Source organism: Gallinula chloropus (assembly GCF_964237585.1).
Source record: "Gallinula chloropus genome assembly, chromosome: 3".
NCBI classification, from domain to species: Eukaryota; Metazoa; Chordata; class Aves; order Gruiformes; family Rallidae; genus Gallinula; species Gallinula chloropus.
Window position 1 is genome coordinate 37,973,114 of NC_140087.1, and position 25,366 is coordinate 37,998,479.

The following is a 25,366-nucleotide window of genomic DNA, read 5'->3' on the forward strand; positions in this document are numbered from 1 at the left end:
TGCACTCTCCCTTTGGCAGTCTACAACAGGGACAATGGCTTCTTTCTCCCCATTGAGTATCCAAACTGCCAGACTGGGGGCTGTTTTACACAGGGCCTCCTCCAAGCCTCTCTTTGTGAAGCTGTGAAGAAAACTGGCTGCAATTGCTTCAAGCGGGAAGAAACCCCAGGTTCTCATCTCTGCTACAAAACCTGCTTGTGCATTTTCTCCAGAGGCCATTGGTAGCAGCAGAAACCTCTCCTGGGAAACTGTGGGCCCATCACTGTGCTGTACGACCCCCTGCAATGCATTTACACTAACCAGTGCTATCTGGGCTCCTGCCAGGAATGTCCTACCTGGTTTATCCCAAAGGGCCTAGGGAGGGCTGCCCCTCATGCAGACCCCTTGCTGCCCTGGGAAGGAGCCAGCTTTAAGATTCAGTCCAACTCCTGCATTAGTCAGCCCTCTGGAGCACCTCGTAGTTCCCACCACACAAGCACAGCTGCTAAACCAGGGTTTTGATTCCACTGTAAGGACCAGATCCCCAATTGCCTCCAAAACCCACAATGTTTAAAAGTATTTAGACTGCAGCCAGCCAGTGCACAGAAGTCTTACTCAACTTGTCAACAGATTTCCAGCTGAATTTCACTCCCAGGATGGTAACAGTGGAGCTAAGAAAAGGGACACTCCGATTGTTCTCCCATCTGCCCCGACAGACCAGACTATCCACGCTGTATTTGTGCTTAAGTCATTACAGAGGCCTGTTAACTGATTTTAAGAATACCAATTTTTGCCATCTTTTAAAATTAATTTTTGAGACATTACTCTTGGTCAGGTGTGAGTGTGAATGCAAGCCTGATATCGGTCAGATATGCAAAAAAGCAGGTGCCAAAGGGGTAACAAATAAAGGATTAAAAGCTATCCATCAGTATGTCTACCTTTCCCCCGGCCTCCAGTGATCTTTGCAATTAGAACTTCTCAAAACAATAATAGAGGGGGGGAGAAAGAGAAGGGGAAATTGGTGTTTGAATGTTTTTTGTCCATGAGATTGAAGAGATTTTTCTTTTCTACGATATCTAAGCCTTCATGAATGGTTTGGTTACTCTGTGAGATCAAAGAGCATGGTTTGCTCATCCCTCAAGTCACTGAGGATAATAAAAGGAATTGAAGAGAAAACAACATGAAGGATTGGAAACGAAAGGGTAGTTTGTGTCATAGAGTTCTTTTGTTACAGTGATCATCCTGGAGTAGGCTTCATAAATGGTAAGCTGCTCACTGAATCCCACAGAAATGGAGAAACTGAAATCTCTTCAGATCTCCAGGGGCTGGAGGATAAATAAGGCAGGGACAGCTGTTGTGTAGAAAACAACTACCTCAGTAGGATACCAGCGCTGTAAGGCCTGACCATCTGAGAGACTGGGAGATAAGGAAGCGGTTCCCACTTCACCCATCAGTCAGCTGGCCAGTGGGCTAATAAACCCTTGCCAAATGCAGGCCCCAGGCATTCAGCAAGTACCTGCAAAACAGGGTTTATGAGGAGGGACAGTCCCTGCCCAACACTCTTTTGAAGGAAACCTGCAACAGCTGGCCCTGGGACCAGATAGCACAAGTCATCTGGGCACCCAGAGCCTTCCTGAGAACACCCTAACCTGTGAAATCCTGGTAAGGGAGATGGGTCCCTGGAAGGCTGATGCGTTAAAATGACAGCACATGGGTGATGGGACAGCTCTGCTGGAAGGACGCACAGCTTTTCCACCACCCTCAGCTGAATGCTTGGGAAAGAAGGAAGCCTCTCTCCAAAGCTGACAGCAGCCAAGTTTTACTCATCAATGCAAAGCAGAAGTGCCCTAACAGCGGGTACCTGCTGCAATGCACCATGCTCCTTTATAGGGATTGTAATTATTCCAGGGCAACTGCTGTGCTTTTAGTTCTCACTACTTTTGTTTTGGCTCATCTTCTCTGATTTACATGCAGAGCAAGGATCTCCAACAGAAACAATTGTAAATTATAGAAAAATCTGAAGTGAACAGCTTGGTTTTTGCTAAGTGAGGCTGTCCTCTGAAGTATTTCTTATACACAGCATCATGGTGTTCTTCAGAATTGCTTAAGAATTTTGTATCACCTGCTTAAAAATTTTCTTACCAAATACGGTCATTTTAGCTTCTCTTCTTATAAAAAATTACTGAAACATCAGTCCTTAAAAAGTGAGTACTGTGTCTGAATGTCAACGCTGTGATTTTCATGCTGAATATACTAACAGGATTCATACCACTAACCTGTGGGCACGGCCAGGCTTGGCTGCTCTTGAGGTCTATCTAATCCTTGCCTAGTCTGTGATGCTGCAGTGTACTTTGGGGTAAAGAACAGTGAAGACCATTAGCACACAAACATAAACCAATCTGCCCATCTCCCACATTGGGTCTCAGCCCGTATACTAAAGCTTTTATTCTCCAAAGCACCAGAATTTGGAATCCCTTCTAAAACTATTTACATCAGCTCCAGGTGATCTGCAGCAACGCTGTGGAGCAGGGCACACACACACACAGGAAGAGGAGGCGTGCCATAAGCCTTGTGATGAAGCTGCCGAAGCAGCAAGGCTGCCTGAATTTAAAATAAACACTACGTTCCTCATCATCGATTGCTCTGTTCCTGGGAAAGTGACTTGCAGAGTCCTGACATTTTCCCCCTGCATCATCAGTACCATAATCAGGCAGCAATAATAGTTAGCTGTGCTGTTAACCTTCTACAGCCTTGGCTTAATGGTGCTGAGAGCCAGACTGGAACAGAGCAGAGCTGCTTGGAACACAACCACACCAGAACTGAGGTGCCCAAGCAGAAGAACCCATCCCTGTGAACATCCCCCTTCCCCACTGTAAAAGCCAGCACAAGCTGCTTTGCTGCTGCAGATCCAGGGCTGCCCATGTTTGTGGGACCTGATCTGCAGGGCATTGCCATCCTGTGAGGGCACAGCAATCCTGCTGCCACTTTCTTCCTTCCGATGGGCAGCAGCTGGGACCAGCAGCTCAGCCCAGCGCTTGTCAGCCGCTGAGGGCACAGGGTGGGGACACGACAGAGGCCTGCACAGGTAACTTTGCCTATCAGCCAGGCAACAGCAACAGGTGGCTGCTCCCACTAAGACCAGGAGTGACGAGGACAGGTCACCTGGGCTTCTCCCATCTCATGTCATTGTTGGCAGCAGCAGATCAGCTGGCTGCTGCAGGGAGAGACAGACATGCTTAAGCACAGTACACACACAGAGAGTACACACACACAGCTACCCAAAGAAACTGAGTAGAAGCTGCTTTTTCCAGTCTCCTATTTTCATTCCACCACAAACTTGGCTGGCTCAGAGCTCCTGCACAGCCGAGAAAGGCTCCATATAGGCCCAGAAGAGAGAGAATGAGAGAGAAGGACCCGCCTGTGGTTTAAGAAAAGAGGTTCTCCTTAGGAAGGGGTCAGAGGGCCCATGCTCTAACCTATGCATCAAGGGTTGCTTATGCACTTTGCATGAGAGCACACAGGCAAACGCATAAACGATGGAAGTCCCTTTGTGGAGTTGACTGGCATTGTAAAGCACCAAGGCTACACAAACAACCCCCCTGCTGGGATTTAGTTAATTTACTTAATGATGCAGAAAAGAATATAGCCCCCACCTTCCCCAAGCTGTGCTGAATCTTCAAGGCCAACAGATTTTATTATGCTTAAGTGAGTAACACTATTCAGAACTGAAGCAACACTTAAGACTCCCAATATACATTTGTTTACCTCTTGCAATTAAATTGTGTTAATCCAACTCTTGAAATCTTATACACTCTGATGGAAAGCAGTTGTCAAGGCTGACTGGCTGTGAGCCATTGCTAGACAGAATATAAAGGGCTGGACATGATCTTTGGTCTGAACCAGTCCTACCATTCACTCATCTGCTCTCCTGGTTGCCCACATCCAGTTGTAGCCCTTAAAGTATCAATTAAAATTTTGTTATGTCTTGGCACTTCTCTGCATAAATCAGTAGCTTTTAAAAGGCATTTGTATCTTCCTAGAAGTTGGGCAGGTTGGATGGTCAAAAAGCAAGCAATGGCAGTAATTTATAACGTTTTATTGCTACTACTACTAAATTGATCGCAGCTAATTACAATACTTGATGTGTAATAATGCTGGGAAAATAAAAATAATATGGGTGCAGTTTTGTTATGGCAGATGCAGCACCTCAGGTATGGCCCTTTAAGCAGGACTTCCAAGTCTGTGAGGGTACTTTTAGCCAACCTTAAGATCTATGGGTTGTTTTTATTATTCTGCTGCAGGTTCATGTTCAGCATGCTGCTGGCTTTGCTTTCTTCCTCCCTTCCTCTCATTTGCAATTATGCTACTTTCTCCTCAAAGTTTTAAAACTTACTGGCTCCCTCACATTTCTCATATTTGAAAATAAGGCTGAAAAACACGTGGAGGCCATGAAATCTACTCTACTGCAGAGGGTAGTCATTTTGGGTTCTTGCTTGTTCCTGCTGACTCTGGCAAGAGTTGGCTTCACCCTGGAACCCCACACTGCGAGGGCTGTTAGTGTCTGTGCCACTGCTTCGGAAAGTATGTATTTGCAGTTCCTGGCTTTGCTTAAATTAATGCATTACACCCAAACTGCAAAGATCTCACAGCATATACTTCATCTGTTTAAGAATTATTTAGCATTATAAATGAAAATACAATTTATACTGCAATTAAAACAAATAATACTTAGGCTATTGATCTGAGCTTCCACTAAGCATACACCTCTGCAAGAACCAACACCACCATTGCTTCCAAGTCTGACATTTTCTTCTGCTAAGAGGGCCAAGGAACTAAAACAACTGCAGAAAAGGAGGCCAACCCAACAATCGCTCTTCTGGCTGTACAGCATGTTGCTGTGGATTTCATGGGTGGCTGTTTTTATACTGCACCTGCTCATCCAAGGTGGCAGTGTTTACAGTGAGATTTGAGAAGCCTATTGTTCTAATTAAGGACTGTGTTCATAACTATTCTGGTGACTGAACAGCACTGCACAAGGTGTTCCTGAGGTAGCCTGATGGTAGTTACTAACCTCTGCTTCCATTTCCCTCACTGCTGATTAGCTTAACATCAAGGGTATCACGCTGTGCTCTGAGAGCTTTGGAAGGAAAAGGAGAACAAGGGACTTCACCAAATGACAAAAATATCCAAACCATTAAAAAACCAGCACAATTCTGAGGAAAAGGTGAGTCTTCTTTCTTTAAAACAAAACAAATTTATCATGGAAACTGTAAATTAATGTTAATTCTAAACTGTTTGCACTCTGTGCAGTCCACCCAAAACTTACATGTCATCCAAGTACTATTTGAAAGAGCTGGAGAGAAAGTTTTTTTTAAAAAGTGCAGAAGCCTTGGGCTGCTCCTCTGTGGGGAAATGCATTTTTTCCCCAACAACGATTTGTTTCCTTTAGGCTAAGATAATTTTTGCAATTAGAAGGAAAAAAAATAGTAATCTCAAAAAAGATTCCATGAAAAACCAAGTACATTCTAGTCTTCAAGCATTTTAGTTCAGTCTCCCCATCTTGTTTAGAAGATGGCAGAAACAGGGAATGAAGAACAGCGATTTTTCTGGTCATGTTCAACATGAACCAAGCATGCCATGTCTACTATAAAAACTCTAGATCTGATTACCAGTAGTATACTAATATAGTATTAATATGCATTAGTATGTTCCTCCCCTCAGGAAAGAAGACGAATTTCGAAAGAGAATCCCTCGGCCAACTGAAATACAATTAATACAGGGTGCAGCTCATGCTCATTTCGTAGCTGTTAAATTAAACAAACACCTGAATTTCTACAGAAGGGCAAAAAACCTTCCAGCATTCTGGAACAGCAAGGTAACAGAGCCTTAAATGAAAGGTTGTAGACAAACAGGGACAGTCAAACACGGAGTGAACATGAATGGCTTCTAAACTCCAAAAGGCATCTCAAATGTGTTCCTAATACCACATTTCATGTTTTCACAGTAGTGTTATTCTAACAGATGGTTCCTCAAACCATAATTGTCTTTCTTTGACAGACAATTTGAGATGCATCAACAAAGTACTGTGTAGAGGATGTCATCCAAATTTGGTCCCCTTTAGAAACACCCAGCTTTGTGGCATGCTATTAATTATTTTGGATTGAGATGCACTATTGCTAACATTTGTACTTTCCATTGTTTCATCTATAAAAAAACCTATTTCTGCCAACAAAGTGTTTATGTGACAATCTCATTTTTAAATAAGGGTGCAGGCACTCACACCTGTGTGGCAATGCTAGATGTTTGAACACAAGAAAAAACAATATATTTCTAGGGCCTTATTTTCTCATACTAGGATGTAAGTTCTGAGACTGGCTGTTCTTCAAGCCTGTATAGAGCTACTGTAGACAAATCAGTCAAAGAATAGGTAAGGCTCAAAAATACAGTCTTCCTGGGGTCATTTAGGCAGAAGTGCCAAGACCTGGTGAACATTGTTCCATTCCTTAACAAGTTATGCAAAAGCTGTCATCTTTGGTCTGCTGTAATGTCTGAGTGAGGAAAGGTTTAATGCCTCAGAGGATGTGGCTTCTGTTCAGCAGTTCTGGAGACCAAGTTTATGCGAGGCAGTGGGTATTATGTCTGGGAAAGAACCTCCAGACAGGTTTCTAAGTTCTTTTTATTTATGCTATTTTCTTCTCAAGAAATTGTCATCTCACTTCAGAGATACAAGCACCCTTTCAAAACAAAGAATGAGTTAACTTCCCTGACTCACTGGCAGAAAAACAAAAGCAGATGAAGCGGCAGACAAGTGAAACAACGAAGTCACAGTTCTCTCTTGAACTTTGATTCAAACCATAAGCAAGCAAAAAAAGTCCAAGCAAAGCTGTAAACCAGATTCTGGTCCCATCTACATCAGAGCCACAATTCTATGCTTCAGCCTGTGCAACTGATATTACAGTGTGGACCGTTCTCCTTTAATGGCAAAAGTGTGTTTTCCAGCAGGAATCTTCACAGCATGCCTGTGATATGGACAGGGCTTTGTAATATTGCTAAGTCAAGACTGCTTTCCAAAGTATCACGTTTAAGGCTTTGGGTTTTGTCGCTGTTTAGAAAGTTTTTCAAACTCTTATGGCTTCATTTGCGATCTTAGACCTGCGAAGGATAATAGGTTGGTAGAGCATCACTGCAGACAGACAGCTCCTCAGTCCCAATCTTCAGGTCAGCCTGCATCAGGTTGGATTCACCCGTCGCCGTGCAGTTTCTCAGCTGCAGCTCCTTAGTGAAGCAGAATTCAATCTGACCGATTGTTTGCGCTTTTTCACCCTGGAAACATGAGGGAGGAGTCAGCTTGATAAGAAAATAAATCATTTCTTCAGAGATATATTGCCTTATCTACAGAAGACAATAGTGCTTATTTTTCTGTTTGCCACTGGAAAAATGTGAAGGAGATGAGTACCAGAGGCATGCACTCTGAACAGTGTATAGAGCATACTTGTCTTTAAGAAGCAAGCAGACAAGGAAATGCATTCCAACAACCTACTTCAGTGAGAACTTGGGAAATCTGCCTAAATCTCATTATGAAATCCCGTGGCACAGATTATCTCAGCATTTCTCACATCTGCACAATACACAGAAGCTGTTCACCTTGATGATGAGCTCTGTTAATATTGGAGGCTATGTGACCTGAAAGGCACCTTCACCAACTCTTTTGTAACAGGACAGGAACTGAGACAAAGAAAATTCTCCCAAAAGGAGATGAAAATTTGGTTTTATTTTAGCTATTCCTGAAACAAATACAGGAACAAGCTGTCAAAAGTAGCAGAAATGTCATTTTTTGACTGCAGGACAGACTGGGAAGAAAAATAATGGCCATGAATAAGGCAGGCAGGCATGGAAGCCTTCCATGTGGAGAACATCATTACACAAAAATGCCCCCAAATGCTCAAGTGTGACAAAGTGCAGGCAGAAAAATGGTTCTGAAACCACCCAGCAGGACAAAAGCGTGTGTATAAGACAAAGGTAACTGTGGTAGAGGTTTTTTGTTGGTGGTTTTCAGGTTTTCTTTTGGGGTTTTTGGGTTTGTTTTTTGTATGTTGTTGATGTTGGTTTTGCTTGTTTTTAAAGAAACCTAAGAACACAGCAAGCGTGTAATATGTTTGAAGCTTCAAATTACCCCAATAATGCACTTCAGGCATCAACAAGGCTGGAACTCTGAAAAGGACTATCTTTAAATAACTGGAGTACACTTTTTCCTTTCTATTGCCCATTAGCTTCAGCTATTAAGCATGAGAGACTCAAGCTGTAAATTACTTCAACATAATTTGGGCAGTATTCCAATTGTACCAAAGAAAATGGCAGAGCTACAGTGAACAGAGGTAGAAACTGTAGTTTGTCTTTGCTCTGTATTTCTTAAACATCAAGAGGTGAGTGAGCATGGAACCCACGTTCAACTCCTATTCCTTTGTCGCTTAAAGTAATGTAAAAATACCTTTTAAAAGTAATTGTAGCCTAGGATTCTTTTTCATGTGAAGAAACATCAGAGCATAAAAACCTCAGAGCACTACTAAAGCAAATGAGCTGCAACACACAAGCTATTAAACTCCAAGAGCAACTATGTCTTGGCAAGTTTTCATAAATTGTCAGCTGTGTATGGACAATAACTCTGTCAAGTGATTTGTAGTAAACCCCTTTTATCAAGCTGAGATAATAAGGAACCCATTTGTAAGAGGGCTATCTAGTGGGCTTGGCTTTTTGCTTTCTCTTGAATAAAAGCTGAAAAAGGAAAGAAACAGCTATGCAGCTCACCCATGACATTGTTCAGAATACTATTTTGTTCCTTTAAAGGTATTTATGGTTCAGATATGGTGATGTGCATTTCATGCTGTAACACACTGTCTATGTGTACCATATTTGGTTTAGCATAGAACAGGGACAGTTGGACTCGATGATCTTAAAAGGTCTTCTCCAACCTTGTGATTCTGTGGTTCTGTGCTGCATCATGATTCACAGCACAATCGTTGGTAAGCAAAAACACATGGAAAGTTCAGACACCGCTGGCTCAAAAGGGAACACTATAGTCACCCTGAACTGCAGTGATACTCGAAATGCCTTTTTGGACCACTTTAGGTAGGGAGTTTTGAGAACAACCTGAGACACAGGCCTCTGAGCTGCTATATTTCTAAAGGACTCTGTCCACTGTGCAACTTCCTCATGCCAAACACATAAGCCATGCCCAGTGAAGGGAAGACTGCTGTTGAGAGGCACAACCCTTGCCAAATCTAACAGTCACTCACTCTGCTCAGCTCACTCTTGTTGGTTCTAGCAATTTGCTACATGGCAACTCAGCCTTAGAAGAAGTGGAAAGTACTCAGCTACAGCAATACCTCCAGCATGGCGGTTACAGCACTCATGCAAGAGATGCAGGGTCAACTCTTTTAGGACAAAGAGACCTTTAAAACCCAGTGTTCCCAAGTTGTGGTTAAATATACTAATGAAGAAGGTATGAGGTAAAGAACAGACACTTCCTCCACTAACAATAGTCCTGCACTAAGGAAAGGCTGTGGCAACACTAACATAACCTGAACTCAGTGCTGCCAGTTTGTAAGCAACGTTTTTATAAACCCAGTTCCAGGAATCAAGCAGTATCTAATCTCCAAAGAGCTGTACACACATGGAACACCCAGTCCTAAGTTTCACCCTACTGAAGATTTTTCACTCTACTTCTGCTTTTTTTTTTTTGGATAAAAAGTTCCTTTTTAAAAAAAAAAAGTTGTTAGTTTTTTGGTAGCTTGTTTTTTTGTATGTTTTTCTGTTTTGGGGAGTGTGCATGTATATGTGTGGCTTTTACCTCCTCTGGAGGAAGACATTGGATCTTTGGTGTTACACCATAAAATCTTGTAAGAGCTTCCTTTATGGCAGTCATCTGAAAAAATTAAAAAGCTTGTATAAATTAATAAGTCACCAGTACATCTTCCAGCAGCTCCTACGCTTGTTAAGTGCACAAAAACTTTTAGATAAAGCGCAACCTTAAGGAACTATACAATTCAAAAAAGATCACTTATTCTGTAGAAATCACTCGACTCCCGCTGGGGGAAAAAAAATAGTACATGCACATAATTATGTTATAAAAGATCACCTCTTACCTGGTAATATGAACTGCTTGGCTTTATCCCAGCTTTCAGGAGACAACTGAAACAAAGATAGAACACTTTTCCATAGTACTTTTATGCAAACACAACTTCATAATCATTAGGTAAACAGATCTTATGGAGAACCTGGGAAGCATTGCAGCAATGCTTCTATGTTTTCCATCCTCTGCCAGGCTTAGCAAGCCCCTCCCATTCAATGCAGGGAGCTGGGGCATACAGTTAGGGGAAAGGGCATATTGCTGTTATTTGCTGGACCTTCAGAATGCTCTGCTGAGTGCTAGGTGGAGTGTGCAGCTTCTCTGCCTCTGTTCCCCTGCCCTGAGCCATACCCCTGTGCTCTGGCTACCCTGAAGAGACAGAGAAAGGCTTGTGAGGCTGCTCTCAGCACCCTCATGTTCTAACACAGGGTGGGCTTCCTGGGGTAGGTGGCACACAGCACACTGGAAGAGGGCCATGGTGTGTGGATCCAGACCAACATCCAAGGCAGAAACGTTTCAGTCCTGAGGCAAGTCCACAGTTCCAAGTTGATAAAAAGACTCAGAACCCAAACAGGTGCCAAGTCTCTAAGTCCCACCATAAGAAGTGGGAATGTTCAGCATCTCTCAGGATTTAAGCCATGAGTGCTGAAGCCATCCAAGGTCAGGTGCTGCACAGGGCAGATTTAACCCAGTTGACTAAAGGTCTTGGTGTTTGTCATAGTCATTCGGCACTGGATATAAGGAGGCCAATGAAACTGCTGATGTTCTGTCATTCTTACAGGAGCCTGAGTGATGTTCTCTTTATAATAATTTCTTTTTTGGAAACAATCTTCTAATCACTATTTTTCTCATTCAGGCATAACTGAAATACAGTGAGAACATTAGCAGTCTTTATTCTTTTCAGTAAAGATTAATTTAATTATGTTCATTTTTACAATGGAGAATATGCTCTGAGCAATTAATTTCAACATGTTTCTGTCTATTCTTTTTTGGTGTTATACATGCTGATAGAGAGTCACATAATTGGTCACTGTGCCATCTGTACAATGTTTTAGTCACGCCATCACAGCTACTTGGGGAACTGTCTTATCAGATATTAATTAATTTTAACACTACATATGACATGCTCTTAAGCACTGTGTCTAGAAAACTGGCTAAGTTTTGTAAGACAACTAAAATAGGAGGGGATAGGAGAAAGACATATTTCCTTTGTGCATATGTAAAGAGAACGAGACTTTGTTAGGAGATTAGACAGAACATGAAGAGGACTTGAAAAAAAATCTTTTTATAGATACAAAACAACTTACTTCCTCTCTCAGATACTTTTATCTTACACAGACAATTCATGGTCAACAGATCCGAGACAAACATTCTCCCACCCACAGCAAGCAGTGATCAGGAAAGGACTCTGGTCTTCTGACATTCACCTGTAGCCAGAATGTGTACATACAGTGCTTGGACAAGCCACAGCACTACCACCAAGATTTCCTATCTGGAATAGCAAATGCTTTGGAACCAAGAGGAGGAATCAGCCCTCAGGACAAAGCAAGTGTCACATGGGAGTTACTTGCAAAGGACAGCAGAGGGCTGCCTGCAGCAACCTGAACACGGCCTTTCAGGACATCCTCTCTTTCAGCTTGTCCTTTCCTCTGAGCAGAGCACTGTCTTTTCCCACCAAGTTCATTTAAGTACCTGTTAAGATCAATATGTTGGTAGAGTTCTAGGGCTTTACCAAAGTATTTCTTCTGAGAATTAAGCACCTGAAGTGTGGCTGCACAAGTGCCGTGTTTCTCCCACTCATGTTTCCTATAGGAGGAAAGCAAAATTCAAGTTTTAGAAACCATTATCTGCAGATATATGTGCTGCACAAGCTAGTCAATATACTTTAATCAAGTTTCTGAAAGGTTACATGTGTGAAGTAGGACACTGCACTCAAAAAAATACTGCACACAAAAAGCAACACCAAGATCATTCTCACCATTTTATTTACCGCAATACCTATGTATTTTTTCAGTAGAATCATTTACCAAGAGACTTTGGACCTATCAGAAGAGTAAGGAAGAAGCTGAAGAAGTTCCACATTATGATTTGTAACATCAGGCTAAGAAAAAATTATTTCAGAAAATAAATTGTGTCAAAAAATACAAATCAGTTTTCATTAGCATTGGCAGCTGCAAAAGAGAGACTTTTCAAATGAACGTAAGGGCTGTAGAAGATATTGGAGAAGATGGTCTAATGGTTTGGATATTATTACATATCTGGTACATTCAGAATCAGTATTCTGTTTTCTTATAAATTATGTCTGTGAATTTGAACAGAAGTAATTTTTACTTCAGCCCTTCATCTGTTATCCAACCAGAGGGATATCACACTTCTCCCTTCCCACCCCTGCTATCAGCTCTCTTTTTTAGGATTAGATATTGCAAGGTGAAGAGATAAGATACACACTGATGCAGAATAAACCACATTCCAAAGCTGACTAAGAGAACTCTGCGTCACAGGAATGTGACGAAACTTTATCAAGCCAGAAGTGCCGCTCAGGTGTTTCTTTAGAAAATGTCAGGACAAAGCACCTGGATGTTTGGGGGTTTTTTTAGCTGTCTCCTTTGGGTCGGCTTTTTAAAAAAAATAATTAAATGAAGAAAGTTATGAAGTAACTATGTATCATGCTTTTATAATTCAAAGGTCTCTTGATGAATTACAAAGATGTTTGGAGGTCAGAATGCTAAGAATTTGCCTATCAAACAAGTATTTCTAATCTTTGTATAAGTTTTAGAGTCTTATGTTAAATGCACTTTCAAAGCACTAATTTTTTTTTCAGAACTGAAGAGACTAACCCTTATTTTGGGTGGAACAATGAAACTGCACAAGCTGCTAAGACAAAACTGTTGCCTTGACTTTTACCCTGACTTGTGGCAGTATTTTTATGGGCCTGCTCTCAAGTCTTGCTTCTATTCCAGTGTCAAGTCTTCTAACACCAAACAACAGAGTGCAAAAGAAAGAATTTCTTGCAATTTTATCTTGCAGATAATTTCAAATAGGACAAAAATAATGGGTCAGAACTCAAAATGTTCTAAAGTCTAGTGAAAGACTAAGCAGTATAATCTTTAATGAAACCACGTGCAGATTTGGGGGGGGTGAGGTATGGGGTTTTTTTTCCTTCTTTATTTTCCAATTTCCACAAGCCACTTTTGTCATATAGGTATACCTGTTCAGCAGACGTACACAAAAAGTTGCCTAATCACTAATTCCTGCCACTACCACAACATTCCTTGACCTTGTGATGCCTTAAGTACCTCACAGAAAAGCAGAGAACCACAAGGACAACTGTTACTTGCTTGAAAGCCTGCCTTTGAATTATCCACTCACAATAAAAGCTTCAGATTTTTCCTAAGGGATGGAAACAATTTAAAAGAACTTACATTTGTATCCAGACAAATTTGTACACTACTTCTGAACAAAGAACGAGTAAGTGTGGTGTAAAGAAATTTGAGGCAGGGAAGAAGATGCATTACTAGAAGTTTGTCACCGTACATTCCCAAATTTAGCCCTGTAGAGCGTTCTCATCTTGGCCATAACACTCAAGTTGACGGCACGTCAAGTGAACTCTTTACTGCCTGAAGGGATCCACTTTACATGGACCAAAGTGTGGATTTCCCAACACCGGATTTGAAATTACTGATGAGGGAAAAAAACCCAACCAAACAAAAAAGACACCAGAGTTTTAAAGAAAATGGAAGCTCTTTTGGGGTAAACGTGGCAGGAGATATGGAGCAGTTAGCTTAAACAGGAAGCAGAAAACAGCCAAATGCAAAGGGCTGCTGGAACAGCAGTAATGTGGAGGCAAGGCTGTGCGTGTGGGATGACAATTGTTCTTCAGAGGATATATGCATACGCGTGTGGAAAACTAATGACAAAGTGTTGTGTCCGTCTTTTGAAGGCTTTCAGAAGTACCCGCATTACAAGTGATCTATCTGCTGTTCCCAGAAAGGAGACTGAAAGATGGTCAAAGATTTGACAGTGATGAAAAAACATATTATTGCTAACATGGAACTACTGTTGGAGTGGTTTGGCCCAGTTCATACAGGGCCCAGGCAATGGGGCTGTTGGGATCCCAAGGGAAAACACACAGACCTACCCACAGACAGTGCTCACACGTTGTCAACTGCAGCAAGCCAAGAATGCACCAGGCCCAAGTCTTTTTAACCAGTCCTGGAAGCTTTCAGAATGGAGAGCCACTTTAGTGTTACTACAAAACAATTACTGAAACTTTAAGATGACACTCTTTACAGAGTTACTTTTGTTCTGCAGCACAGTCATATATAAAAAGAAATAAAATAATGCAGGTACAGCTAGTTCTGACCACTGAGTACAGGCATATGAAATTTCACCTTCGCCTCTTCCACGTAAACACCAACTGAAGCCCTTGAGAAATAAAGGAGCTGCAGGTACCAAGGAGTAACAAAATAATCTGTTTAGAACTCAAACGAATGAAGGTCTCAATGTTATTCACTGAAACACATTATCCTTCACCTACAACAGAACAGGACAAGGTGAGCTCACTTGAGCCTCAGCTTGCAGCTGGGTGGCATGTGAGTACAGAACACAGCTACCCGTACTCATGAAGGCCACCTATCCTTCTGTACCACTCACACCCATGAGCTAGGCTGTACCACACAGCACATAGGCCAGCTGTCAAGAACTTAGCTGAGCATTTTTACCTTGTTGTAGGAGACAAGTACTTTGGCAGGCATGCAGGAGTGGGGCTTACTAGATTGGGTTCCACTAGATAATTGGTCCTTCTTCATCATTTTCTCTATGGTGCTGCTAATAATAAATGTTACACTTGCATACTTCAAAGCTAAGTCCTACAAATGAAGTCTTAGGTGGCTACAGAAATGAAAAGAAATTAAATTGGATGACTCAGCAATGTGGAAAGGAAGCTGAACCTGGAAGAGATTTTGTTTCTTGAAATGTACAAGGACAGAGCTTCCCCAAGCACAAAGTCACACAGACGTGGTAAAGTCAGGAAGGTGTATCAGGAGGGTCCAAGGATTATAGAAATCCAGCTGAAAGACTGGCTCATTATTAGGGTAGAAACAAAGAAGGTCTGTAAAGCATAGATGCAAGTGCTGCCCACAAAATACAGAAAAATAAGAACACCCATCTCGTCCTATATGCTAACCACTGATTCCTCCTTCTGTATTGTATGCAATAAACTAATTCTGAAGGGAATCATCTTGGTCTAGACATTTTTATTTCATCAAAAACATTATTAACTACTATAAAAAGGATGGTTTCAGTTAATAAATTTTGAGATACAAAGCACACCTAACCCTTTGTCCTGTATTAAGGCATTCTATCCTGTCCAATTCAAGCTCTTGGGTGGCAACTGTTGCAGTTCATAAGTTAACAAGGTGAATAGAGAAGCAACCGCAGTCAACCTAAAATCACAAGGAAGATTCCTTACCTCTCCATTTAAGCAAGGGCAACAATAAGAGGTAAAGCCAGGAACAAACATAGTACACAATTATAGTTATCTTGGAAAAGCACTGATGAGATACAGTAAGATACTGAACATCTATTTTGCTTGTCACTGCTCATGTGCTTTATCCAAAAAAGATGCTTTTAGTCTACAACAATGAAATTCGTGAAGTCAGTTTTGTTTTCAGATTTTTATTTCTGCTCTATCAGGACTTTTACACTATAGAGACTTTTTGTTATTGTTTTAATATTGAGGTAAATACAATATTTTAACTGAAGGGAGATAGACAGCAGGATTCTACTGGCCCTCACTTGGCTTGAAAGCTTGCATTTACAAAATCTGCAGTTAGAACTGTCAATTACACCTTCCTGAAGGGGAGTGAATTACTCTGTCAATCCAAATATTAGTTACAGTGTTATAACCTGACTTTTGTATTATTTTAATGATATTTCTAATAATATTTTCAGGTATTGAAGTAAGTGCTATTTGCTAGCCTTGAACTGAAAGGGAAGGGGTTTTAATTGTATCTGCTCATACCTGCTGCCTACCAATATGTCTGTTAGCAAAATAAGGACTAGTATGCACTTGTTTTTATGAACACGTAAGTCTCAGATTCACAACACAGTTTTCTTATTCTAATTCCACAAACAGTTTAAGGTGGACCTTAAGTCTTCAAAGGAAGCAGTCATGCTCTGCCTGGTACAGTGTGAGAACAGGGAATGGAGGGAGGAAAAAGTGAGACTCCTATTTACAGTTTAGGTTGCTGTAAGGCACTTGCAGAGCCAGTTTAACACTCTAAGAAGTATCTTCTGTAGAGTAAGGACAAGACTAAGAGAGATGCTCACTCCCTTCAAAGCTTTTCCCTAGTGACACAGGGAGGAAAGAGTCATCCAATCCAAAGGAAAACCTATAGGCACTTATAGTTGAGATGGTTTTAAATGCTACTGCCTCTAGCTGTGCATTCTGCATCTTATCTGATGTTACTGCTGTCACGGTACATCTGGAAAAACCAGTTGTACATCAATACTTCGGCTGACGCAGCTCATGGCTCAGCAAATAACTGGAACGGCCACCGATTTCAGTTAAAAATAATGCATTTCAACTGCAGCCTGTGCAAACTCAAATACCACCCACATCGCTCTTCAGTCCAAGTATCTGACTACTCAGAAGCAAAGAGAAACATGGAAAAGAAGGAAAACAGTACTGCTGTCAGGGGACATCAAAACCTCCTCCTGTCTACCCATGAGCCAAGTAGGTTAATCTCTAAATAAATTCTAAGATCTCAATTTAGACTGCTAGGAAAGTAAAAAGAGATAATTCTGCAGAGAAGCAGCTAGAATGATCCAATGCGTCCTATTTTTCCATTTCCTCCCCTGTGAGAAAGCCCACAAGGAGAGGTCTCTCGAGGCCCGCAGCTCAGCAAAGCCAGCCTGGAAGCTGCTCTTGCAGCTGACTGTGACATCCCAAGACTGCTACTGCTCTTTGGATTTAATGTGTCAACAGCAGTTCTCCTCCCTGGGGACAAAGGCAGGAAACACATTCTCTCACTAAGTTTCATTTCTCTAAACCCTCTGCTGTAGCCCTCTCTTCACTACATGCATTTTGCAGGTGCTCCAACAAGAAAACACATCTATTTTGTAAATGAGACTGACAAGGCATGCTGCTTTCAGCCAGCTCCTGGACACTGCTTCTCACATGCAACATCTCACCTGAAAAATTATTAACTCAGATGCATTTTTTAATAAAATAACACCCAAAATACTTTTTAGGGGTTTTGTACTCACCAAAATTGGGTGCGATTTAGAGATGAATGAAGCACATCAGGCCAATAGTGTCTCATGTCTGATAGAAGATCCTAAAAATATCACAATTATGAAATGCACCAACAGCACATTGTGTAAGAACTATTTCTTAAACAATCTACATATATCAATACATTCTGTAGAGCTAAAGCCCCATGTTTCAATATCCTCACCTGAAGCATTCAGTTGCAGATACAGAAAAGGTCTTTTTCTCCGAATATTCTGAAAATTCTGCGGTTGTAGGTAAGAGGTAAGTACAACTCTCTAAATATCTGAATGTACTAATACAGACACGCTGCCTCAAAGTTAAGATTTTCCTTTGATTACCCCTGCAGAAATTGTTTAGTTGGACATCTTTCCATATTTGATGGCTCAAGTCTCTTGTCCCCGTTAACAATACACTTCAAAGAACTATAGAAATGTTTTTAATTTTAAAAAAAAATTAAAATTAAAAGGGACCAATGCTCTGCGAGAAAACACACAGAAAAATATACTCATATCTTTCTGTGTTCTGGCTTTGCAGCAGAAAATGAAAGAGAGAACATGGACTGACTGTAAATTCTTTCACAGGTACTTTTTGCCACTGTAGATCCACCACCTATGTTATTTAGATTTTTTTGAGGATGTGGCTGATTGAGTCAAAATAAATGTCTACAAAATCAAGTAGGAACAGCTGCTAATGAACACAAGCTTGGCAACTTCAAGTAGTACCAGTGGCAGCTAATGAATTTACAGAGTTCTTAAAAGAACATACTTCTCAGAAAACATTTAGAATGATACACTGTAAGCCACAGATTTTTCATAAAGGATGTGCAAAAATAATTGCACTCAGTTCTGCTTGGTTTTAAATACGTACCTTAATTTCTGTGACATTGAAATGCCATGTCCTGTTACACTCTTCAGTTTTGTCAGGCCTAGGGACGCAAAACAGAACTGAAAAGAGATGTCTCCTAACTCACTAATGTTAAATAACAGCATTATTTATCATTAGCCTGAATTTTAAATATGCAAGATTCAACCTAGAGATTTGATTTCAAAATGCAAGTAACGCAGAAGCGGACACAGTGTTTTAGAAACGAAAACTCAAGGCATTAATTATGGCTGAAACATTTCCCACACAGAGGCTCTTTGTGAGGATCTCCACTCCCTCCTACTCTGTGCAAAAGAATAAGAAGTAGTAAGGGTCTTGCACATGATGTCACTAATGCCACTGACCTCCTCAATCACTACACCAAGGGATGATTCCGCAAGCACCACCAAGACCCTCTCTGGAAATCTAGACATAACGCTGTTTATCATTCCAAGACACTCAGCTTAAACTCCTGTGCTGAATGTTTCCCTGCGTTTGTGAGGAAAACCTGACATTAGCACTGCTGCCATTAGCACTAACTCCAGTGAGTTGATTCCTTTGAAGCAAGTGAATTTTCCCTGCACTTCTGCAATGTCTGTGCTGAGCTAAACCACAAGCAGTCACGAGACATTAACAAATCCTGTGCTCAGGGAGAGAGCGTGCGGGAAAAAAAACAGACCGGAAACCACACTTTCGGTTTGAGAACAGCACTGGTCTTACAAGGAGATGTATAAACAACATGCTCATGTGGCAAGAGGATTTCAGGAGCTCAGGGAGTCATGAGATAGAGAAATGCATTTCAGTTTTCTATCAAACCCTAGAGTTTTGGTTTCCAACAAAATGAGGACTTTCATTTCAAGGAATCATAAAGGCAGAAAACTGAGCCCTAAATAAAATCATTCTGGTACAAAACTTGTTTTTTCCTTTTTAGGCTGAAATAAAAAACATTCTATGATCATACCACAGCCCATGGATTGTCCAGTACTCTGGAGGGTCTTGACAATCATTAGCACTCATCTGTGGAAAAAACAAAATACAGAATACTTGTTACATGTGTCCAGCAATAATGGTTCAGAGGAAACAATAAGAACACATTCATTGCTAGGTCTCAGGCTCTAGTGAGAAATGAAAAGTTTTGCTTGCCCAAGTAAGGAACTGGTGAACTCCAGTTACTTGAAGCTGTTCTGGATCATGTGCCACTTAGCAGACATCAACTAGCACTAAAATCTGGAAGTAGATCAAGTGACTATCAGGGGGCATGCTACACAGACAATGTAAAAAAACCTAACAAACAAATGACATTTCTCATGTAACAGAAAGTACCCTGATCCATGCTAATTGAATAGAGTTATTTCTGCATTTCTCATACTCCAGGTGGCAGCTGGCATTTTCCCATTATCAGATCTTTCCAGACTGCAGAACTATTAGAAAAAAAAAAAAAATCAAAATAAACTCTAACTTTTGACAAGCACACAGCCATCATTAAGCACCCAGGAGTAGGTTTGTTGTTGTATTAAAAAGGAAATACAAAGAAAAATTAAATAGGTTCCTTATTCCAAGTAAAACGGTCAGATATTTTTTTTTCTATTTCATCTTGAGGGACAATGGAATGGGAAGAAGAAGAAAGACTATATGTATTCCTACCAAAATAAGCCCCCAGTCAAAATTTTTGGTAATGCATGAGAAATAGCTTACACCGTAATTATTATTTAGAGCAGAGCATATATTCCTGAACACAAACATACGTATATATATCTCTCCATGTTTGCACATCACATCATTACTGTATTTTCCTTGATTATTCTGCTTAGTAATTATGGTTCTTGTTAGTAAACACTTTTTGCCATGAAATAACAACCTCCTCAGACTTTCTTTCTTCATAATAATAGCTTTCCTCTTCAGCTCTGCATCCTGTCTTAATTATGCCACAATGGCTTTTATGTGATGCCAGAACAGAGCACAGAGCAGAGGCCTGTAATCTCCCTAATTGCCTTCCACTGCCACCGGCCAGCAGCAAAACTGCAAGCTCTGCACGACACTTGTTCTATGCCCATTTCCTTCCTCTCCTCTGCTGCCACCAATAACAAAAGCAATTAAACCCAGCAACAGCTTTTTTTTTACTGAAAGGAGTATTCTTAAGGAACACACACTGCAAATGGCTAGACAATATTGCTCCTGTCACGACACAAGCTTTGTGGAGCTGAAAGAATTCAAGCTACCCAGCGGCTAATGCACCATTCCCTGAAAAACCACCTGACAGCTAACCAGGCTGCTCAGCCAAGGGTGGTACCAGAACAGTGCAACCGTGCTCCTTACTCAGTCTTCAATCACAGTTCTCAGGCATGCCAAAGGAAAGCTCAGAGCACGTTAAATTTGGAATCAGTTCCCCCCCTATCACAGCACTATCCCTATTGGCAGTTTCTTCTACACATTTCATCAGGTTCCATGTGCTGGTAGAACTGTGTGGTCAATGCAACCTACAAGGCATTAGTTGACACTCTGCATGCTTTGGCCAGCTTCATTCACCCTTCCTTTCAATTCCAGTCACAGCATCTTTCCAATGCTCATTCTAAATTAGTATTGTGAGCAAATGCTAGTCTGAGAAGCTGGGTGCTCCTGCTGCTTCTGCAGTCCACTTCTTGTCAGGCTTCCCATTGACCATTTATTGATTGCTGAAAAATTAATTCAATCTCAGGCAACAGTTGACTTGAAACAGAGTAACAAATGTGTATTTATAGGTACTGGACCCCAGAAAGCCTTCCATTTCTAGATTGATTTGAAAAAGGATCATTGTTTTCTCTTGTTTAAAAGCAATCTGATAACCACAATGATCCAAATTAACCATGCATGATGTGTCACACAGAGGGAAGTGCCAGAGAGCCTTTACAGCACCCACTAGGCCGAGAGGGAACCCTGCAGCAGAGATGAGTCTTGCTGTTACAAACAGGCATAGTACAAACACTGGCTGCTACAAGCATGGGATCTCCTTCCACCTCTGACATACTGAAAAGTGATACATCATCAAACTGTCACAGAAGCATTATCTATAGAGCTGCAGAACTGAGAAATCCCTTGCTTGCACAAGGAGAGGGGAGTGCTACCAGATCACGTACAGACACCCCAAGTTTAAATAAAAAAATCAGCTTCTGGGAAATGAAGCATTTAATCCTGCTGGCCTTTTCAACTACCCTGCTTAAGAAGGCCATCTGTTGAAGTAAGATCATTTTTAAGTGATATGTTGTAATGAAACATCATAGCTGCTGTTAAAAAACCCTTGCTTTTGAAACAGTGCAGTTTTCACCTCTTCAATTTCTCTCCCCTAAATGGTTTGCAATTATTCCCCCTCCTCCTTACCCTCACCCCCTGGGCTAAAACCAACCAATAAATGAACCAAACGCATAACGTTTCTGAAAAAATTTTGGGAGGAGGGAAATAAACTAAATTCACTTCTTGTTGAACCTGTCTCTAGCATGAGTTGGTAAGCTAAAACATTTCCTGTGTTTATCCTTGTAGAAGACCCACAAAAATATCCAAACTGGACCTTATTCAGAGATGCTGGAGACATAGCTTAAGAGGTATCTTATGAGTTACATGGGCATTTAGGAAAAAAAAAATGTTCTAAAATAGCATATGTCAAGAGCTGGACTCACCCTGACACATCTGGCTTAATATACAAAGAACGACATCAATTAGCCACACGAAGTTCAATAAATTGCACCACAGCCACAATTTTTTGAAGGAACATTAAATTCGGCATCACTTACGAAGTTTGTGAGTTAGTTCAGGCATCTTTGTAGAAGTCACCATCAGTTTAGGTCAATTACATGACACTGGAATTTCTATTGAACATCTCTCTTCCTCCTTCACTGCAGCAGTGACTAGTTAAGCCCTGGGGTTTTTATTCTAATAGGTTAGTTTAGAAGATAAGATCAGTAAACACTTTCCAGTTTAATTCTGCTGATCTCAGTATTAAAGAGGATCACCCGAACACATAGAGTTTAAACCACAGGAAGAGCCATAGAGTTTAAACCACAGGAAGAGCTGGGAGATTATGTATTCTTAAATTTCTGGCATGCTGAACTGTGTCACTGAATTTCAAAAAAGGCCTTTAATACCTTCAAAGACTGAGAAACTTTTTCAATACAGATATGCAAAACAGGTAGGAATTTAGATGTAGGTCATTCACACACACATCAAGAACACAATATGCACCAAAGTAGTCTGTAATCATGTTTTGCTATACTTGCACAAAATAGTGTCTCAAAATTATTTTATATAAATGATATGAGTTTTGCATTTTCCTCTACCCAGCTATTCTTCAACATCATGTTTATTTTAAACTGATATTAGAAATATTTCCTCCCTGGAATAACAAAGCAAACATATAAATGCACTGAGCATGCAGAAGAAATCTATGTGCTTTTAAAAAAGCCCACTGCTGAATTTGGGAACTCCTCATACATTAACATTAGCAAAAAGCAAGCTGTTAGGTGACTACAGATGAGTTTCTTCAAAAGACTCAATGATGTGAAACTGGGCAAAATCTCATGTAATTATTTTAATTTCCTTTCTTCTTCATTCTTTTGTAATGCTTCTGTCCACCAGAAGATAAGGAATCAACAAAGTGTATTAAAGGTTACATTTTCTGATGCTTAATCCTTCAATTACTCATTACAATTTCACTGTAAGTTTATTTGGTGGCTTTGCCCCAGCTGAGAGCCAGGCACCACGCTGCCACCGCTTGTTCTTTAGGGGGAGGAGGAGGAGGGGGGATAGAGGGAGTGTGAAAGGGAGGGAGAAGAAAACCCAAGGAACCAAAACCTCATGGGTTGGGTAAGGACAGTTTACTGGGATAGCAGAAAGATAGATATAACAACGATAACAGGACTTTATATATGAAACTGGTGATGCACAATGCAGTTTCTCACCAAATGTCACAACTCAGGCCACACAGCTCAGAGCCGTCCCAAAAACCACTGTCCCCAAAACCTGCAGCTGCCTGCTCCTCCCCCCACCAGCCTCCCTTTTATGCTGAGCATGACGTGAATGGCATGGAATACCCCCTTTGGCCTGTTTGGGTCACCTATCCTGGCTGTGTCCCCTGTCTTCTTGTTAGCAAGGAAATATGAACAAATGAAAAAGTCCTTGATTGCTTGACAACAACTAGAAACATCAGGGTGTTACCAGCACTGCTCTCAACCTAACTCCCAAACATGGCTTTCCATCCACTACTAGAAAAAAATTAACTCTATCCTATCTAAAACCAGGACAGTTTATAAAGATTATTTGCCAATTTACCAGTAGCTTTACCCTGGAATTAAGAAAGGTAGCAAGCACGAACATATAGTGTGAAAACTGCTTGGTAGGGTTTTGGGGTTGTTTTTTTTTGGTTGGTTGGTTTGTGGGGGTGTTTTGTGGTGGCATTTCTTTTAATTTATTTTTTTATTGTTGCATCTCATTCATGTAAGCAAGGGTTTGCACTGCCACTGACTCTGAATGCCCACTTGCGTGAGGCACTACAAACTCTCACAACACCAACATCTCTGCTTGTAGTCAGTAACTGTGGTGTCTTCCCTACAGAAAATCGGACAAAACTTGCATCAAATCTGTCTTTATTACCCCTCACAAACAGGCAAACAAAAACCAGAACAGTGGCTACTCCTTGGTCTCAGTCATGCACATCTGAGTTTTGTTACCAACACTTCCCACATCACATTTAACTAATATAAAGTACACCCACTTTTCCTCAGGTACTTAGGCAGTATGTCACTTTTGATACTACTGGTTTTAAACCCATTTCCAGAAATAAGAATGAGAACAAAAAGTACCTAAAGCACAGAAAATAAGACTCTAATATTGTAATAAAACCCCCTAAATCTCTCAGAATCGTGACCTTTTTGGCTTCACAGACATTTGCCCTGAACTGAAGCTTCTCCAATATCCACACAGTTCATCATCTTTGTGTCAGGAAATCTGATCACATCTTCCATTTTGAAGGACAGCATATTTTTTTACTTTGCTGCTGAAGTGACCTTAAAGCACCTCCAGCACAGGAAGAACATTCTACTTATCAGATGGAAGTAGGTTTTTAAGAGCAAAAGGGACGTATTACACCTTTTAGCTGTGCTTTTGACAGACATTTGTTGGAAGACCGGGTTCATTTTTGGTTCCCACCCCTCCAATACAGAAATGCTCACAGCCACCTGCCATAACAGCGTTACCATTCTCGTTTTCCTGGCTGAATCTATATTTGATGGCATCACTAAAAACACTGGAGTCAACATTACAAAGGTAAAACTCGTGCAGCAGTTTGAGTACTAATCTGCTGTCTTTTTTCAGGCAAGGCAAGCAGCCCTGGCAAGGAAGTCTCCGTAGAGAGGCTGGTGAAAGTCTACGATGAAGTTTACAAGTAGCAAGCAGTTAAGGCCTAGGGTATAGCATGTCCTACACTGACTGCTGTATCTGAAACACAGTCTGATCCTGTCTTGTTTGCTACTCTGGAGTGCAGGGGAAATAGCAAAAGTTGCACCAAGAACAGCAAAAGCCTTTATAAAGATACAAAGGCACAAGCAAGACGAAATGCTTGATGGGCTTTCATCCATTCTGTTTTCAAAGACTTACTGCCCAAAGCTACCTTTGGCAGGATAAAAGAGAGCAAAACACAAAAACCTCACCTTACATACAGTCACTGGCCAATGATGAGCAAGATAGAGCTTTTTCCAGGTATGAGGGTGCTTGTCACTGGAAAGAGAAACAAATCTATTTTTCCTCAAGTATTTTAAAAGGAACATTACCTTCAGCCAGCAACACAATGCTTACTAGAATAACACATGGATTTTAATGCTGGTTGTTGTTTACAGCTTCTATACCAAAGTCTGAGAACTCCAAACACAGCAGGATGAAACTTACAAATCAAATAAAAATAACATATTCAGAAACCTGCTAATACATCCCCCCTTGTTAAACAGATTCCATGTCTGGCATCCTATCTCCATATGCTTTCCATTTCTTAAATATGGAAAAAATATGTTGTTCTGCATTATATTTAGGAGGGTGTTTACTGGCAAGCTTTTGTAACAATCATTTTAAAAAAAAGATAACTTTGTTTAGGATGTTAAAAATTC

General features: G+C 40.9%; 1 protein-coding gene across 1 annotated transcript; it reads right to left on the bottom strand.

Moving 5' to 3' along the window:
• Positions 1–6,622: 6,622 nt before the first annotated feature.
• On the bottom strand, positions 6,623–24,932 carry RNASET2 (ribonuclease T2). Its single transcript, XM_084261774.1, has 8 exons — positions 24,917–24,932; positions 19,204–19,259; positions 18,249–18,306; positions 17,375–17,445; positions 11,798–11,911; positions 10,122–10,167; positions 9,827–9,901; positions 6,623–7,302 (listed from the first exon to the last, which is right to left on the bottom strand). Exons 2-8 carry the CDS (start codon positions 19,257–19,259, stop codon positions 7,126–7,128), a joined length of 597 nt encoding a protein of 198 aa, XP_084117900.1. The 5' UTR covers positions 24,917–24,932; the 3' UTR covers positions 6,623–7,125.
• Positions 24,933–25,366: the final 434 nt, after the last annotated feature.

Bases quoted from the DNA above. Each gene is read 5' to 3' on its own strand.
- RNASET2 (XM_084261774.1), bottom strand. From the start codon at position 19,259: ATGAGTGCTAATGATTGTCAAGACCCTCCAGAGTACTGGACAATCCAT. The intron at 18,307-19,203 runs GTATGATCATAG...TTGCGTCCCTAG, and splicing joins TGGACAATCCATGGGCTGTG to GCCTGACAAAACTGAAGAGT. The intron at 17,446-18,248 runs GTACGTATTTAA...TGATATTTTTAG, and splicing joins TCAATGTCACAGAAATTAAG to GATCTTCTATCAGACATGAG.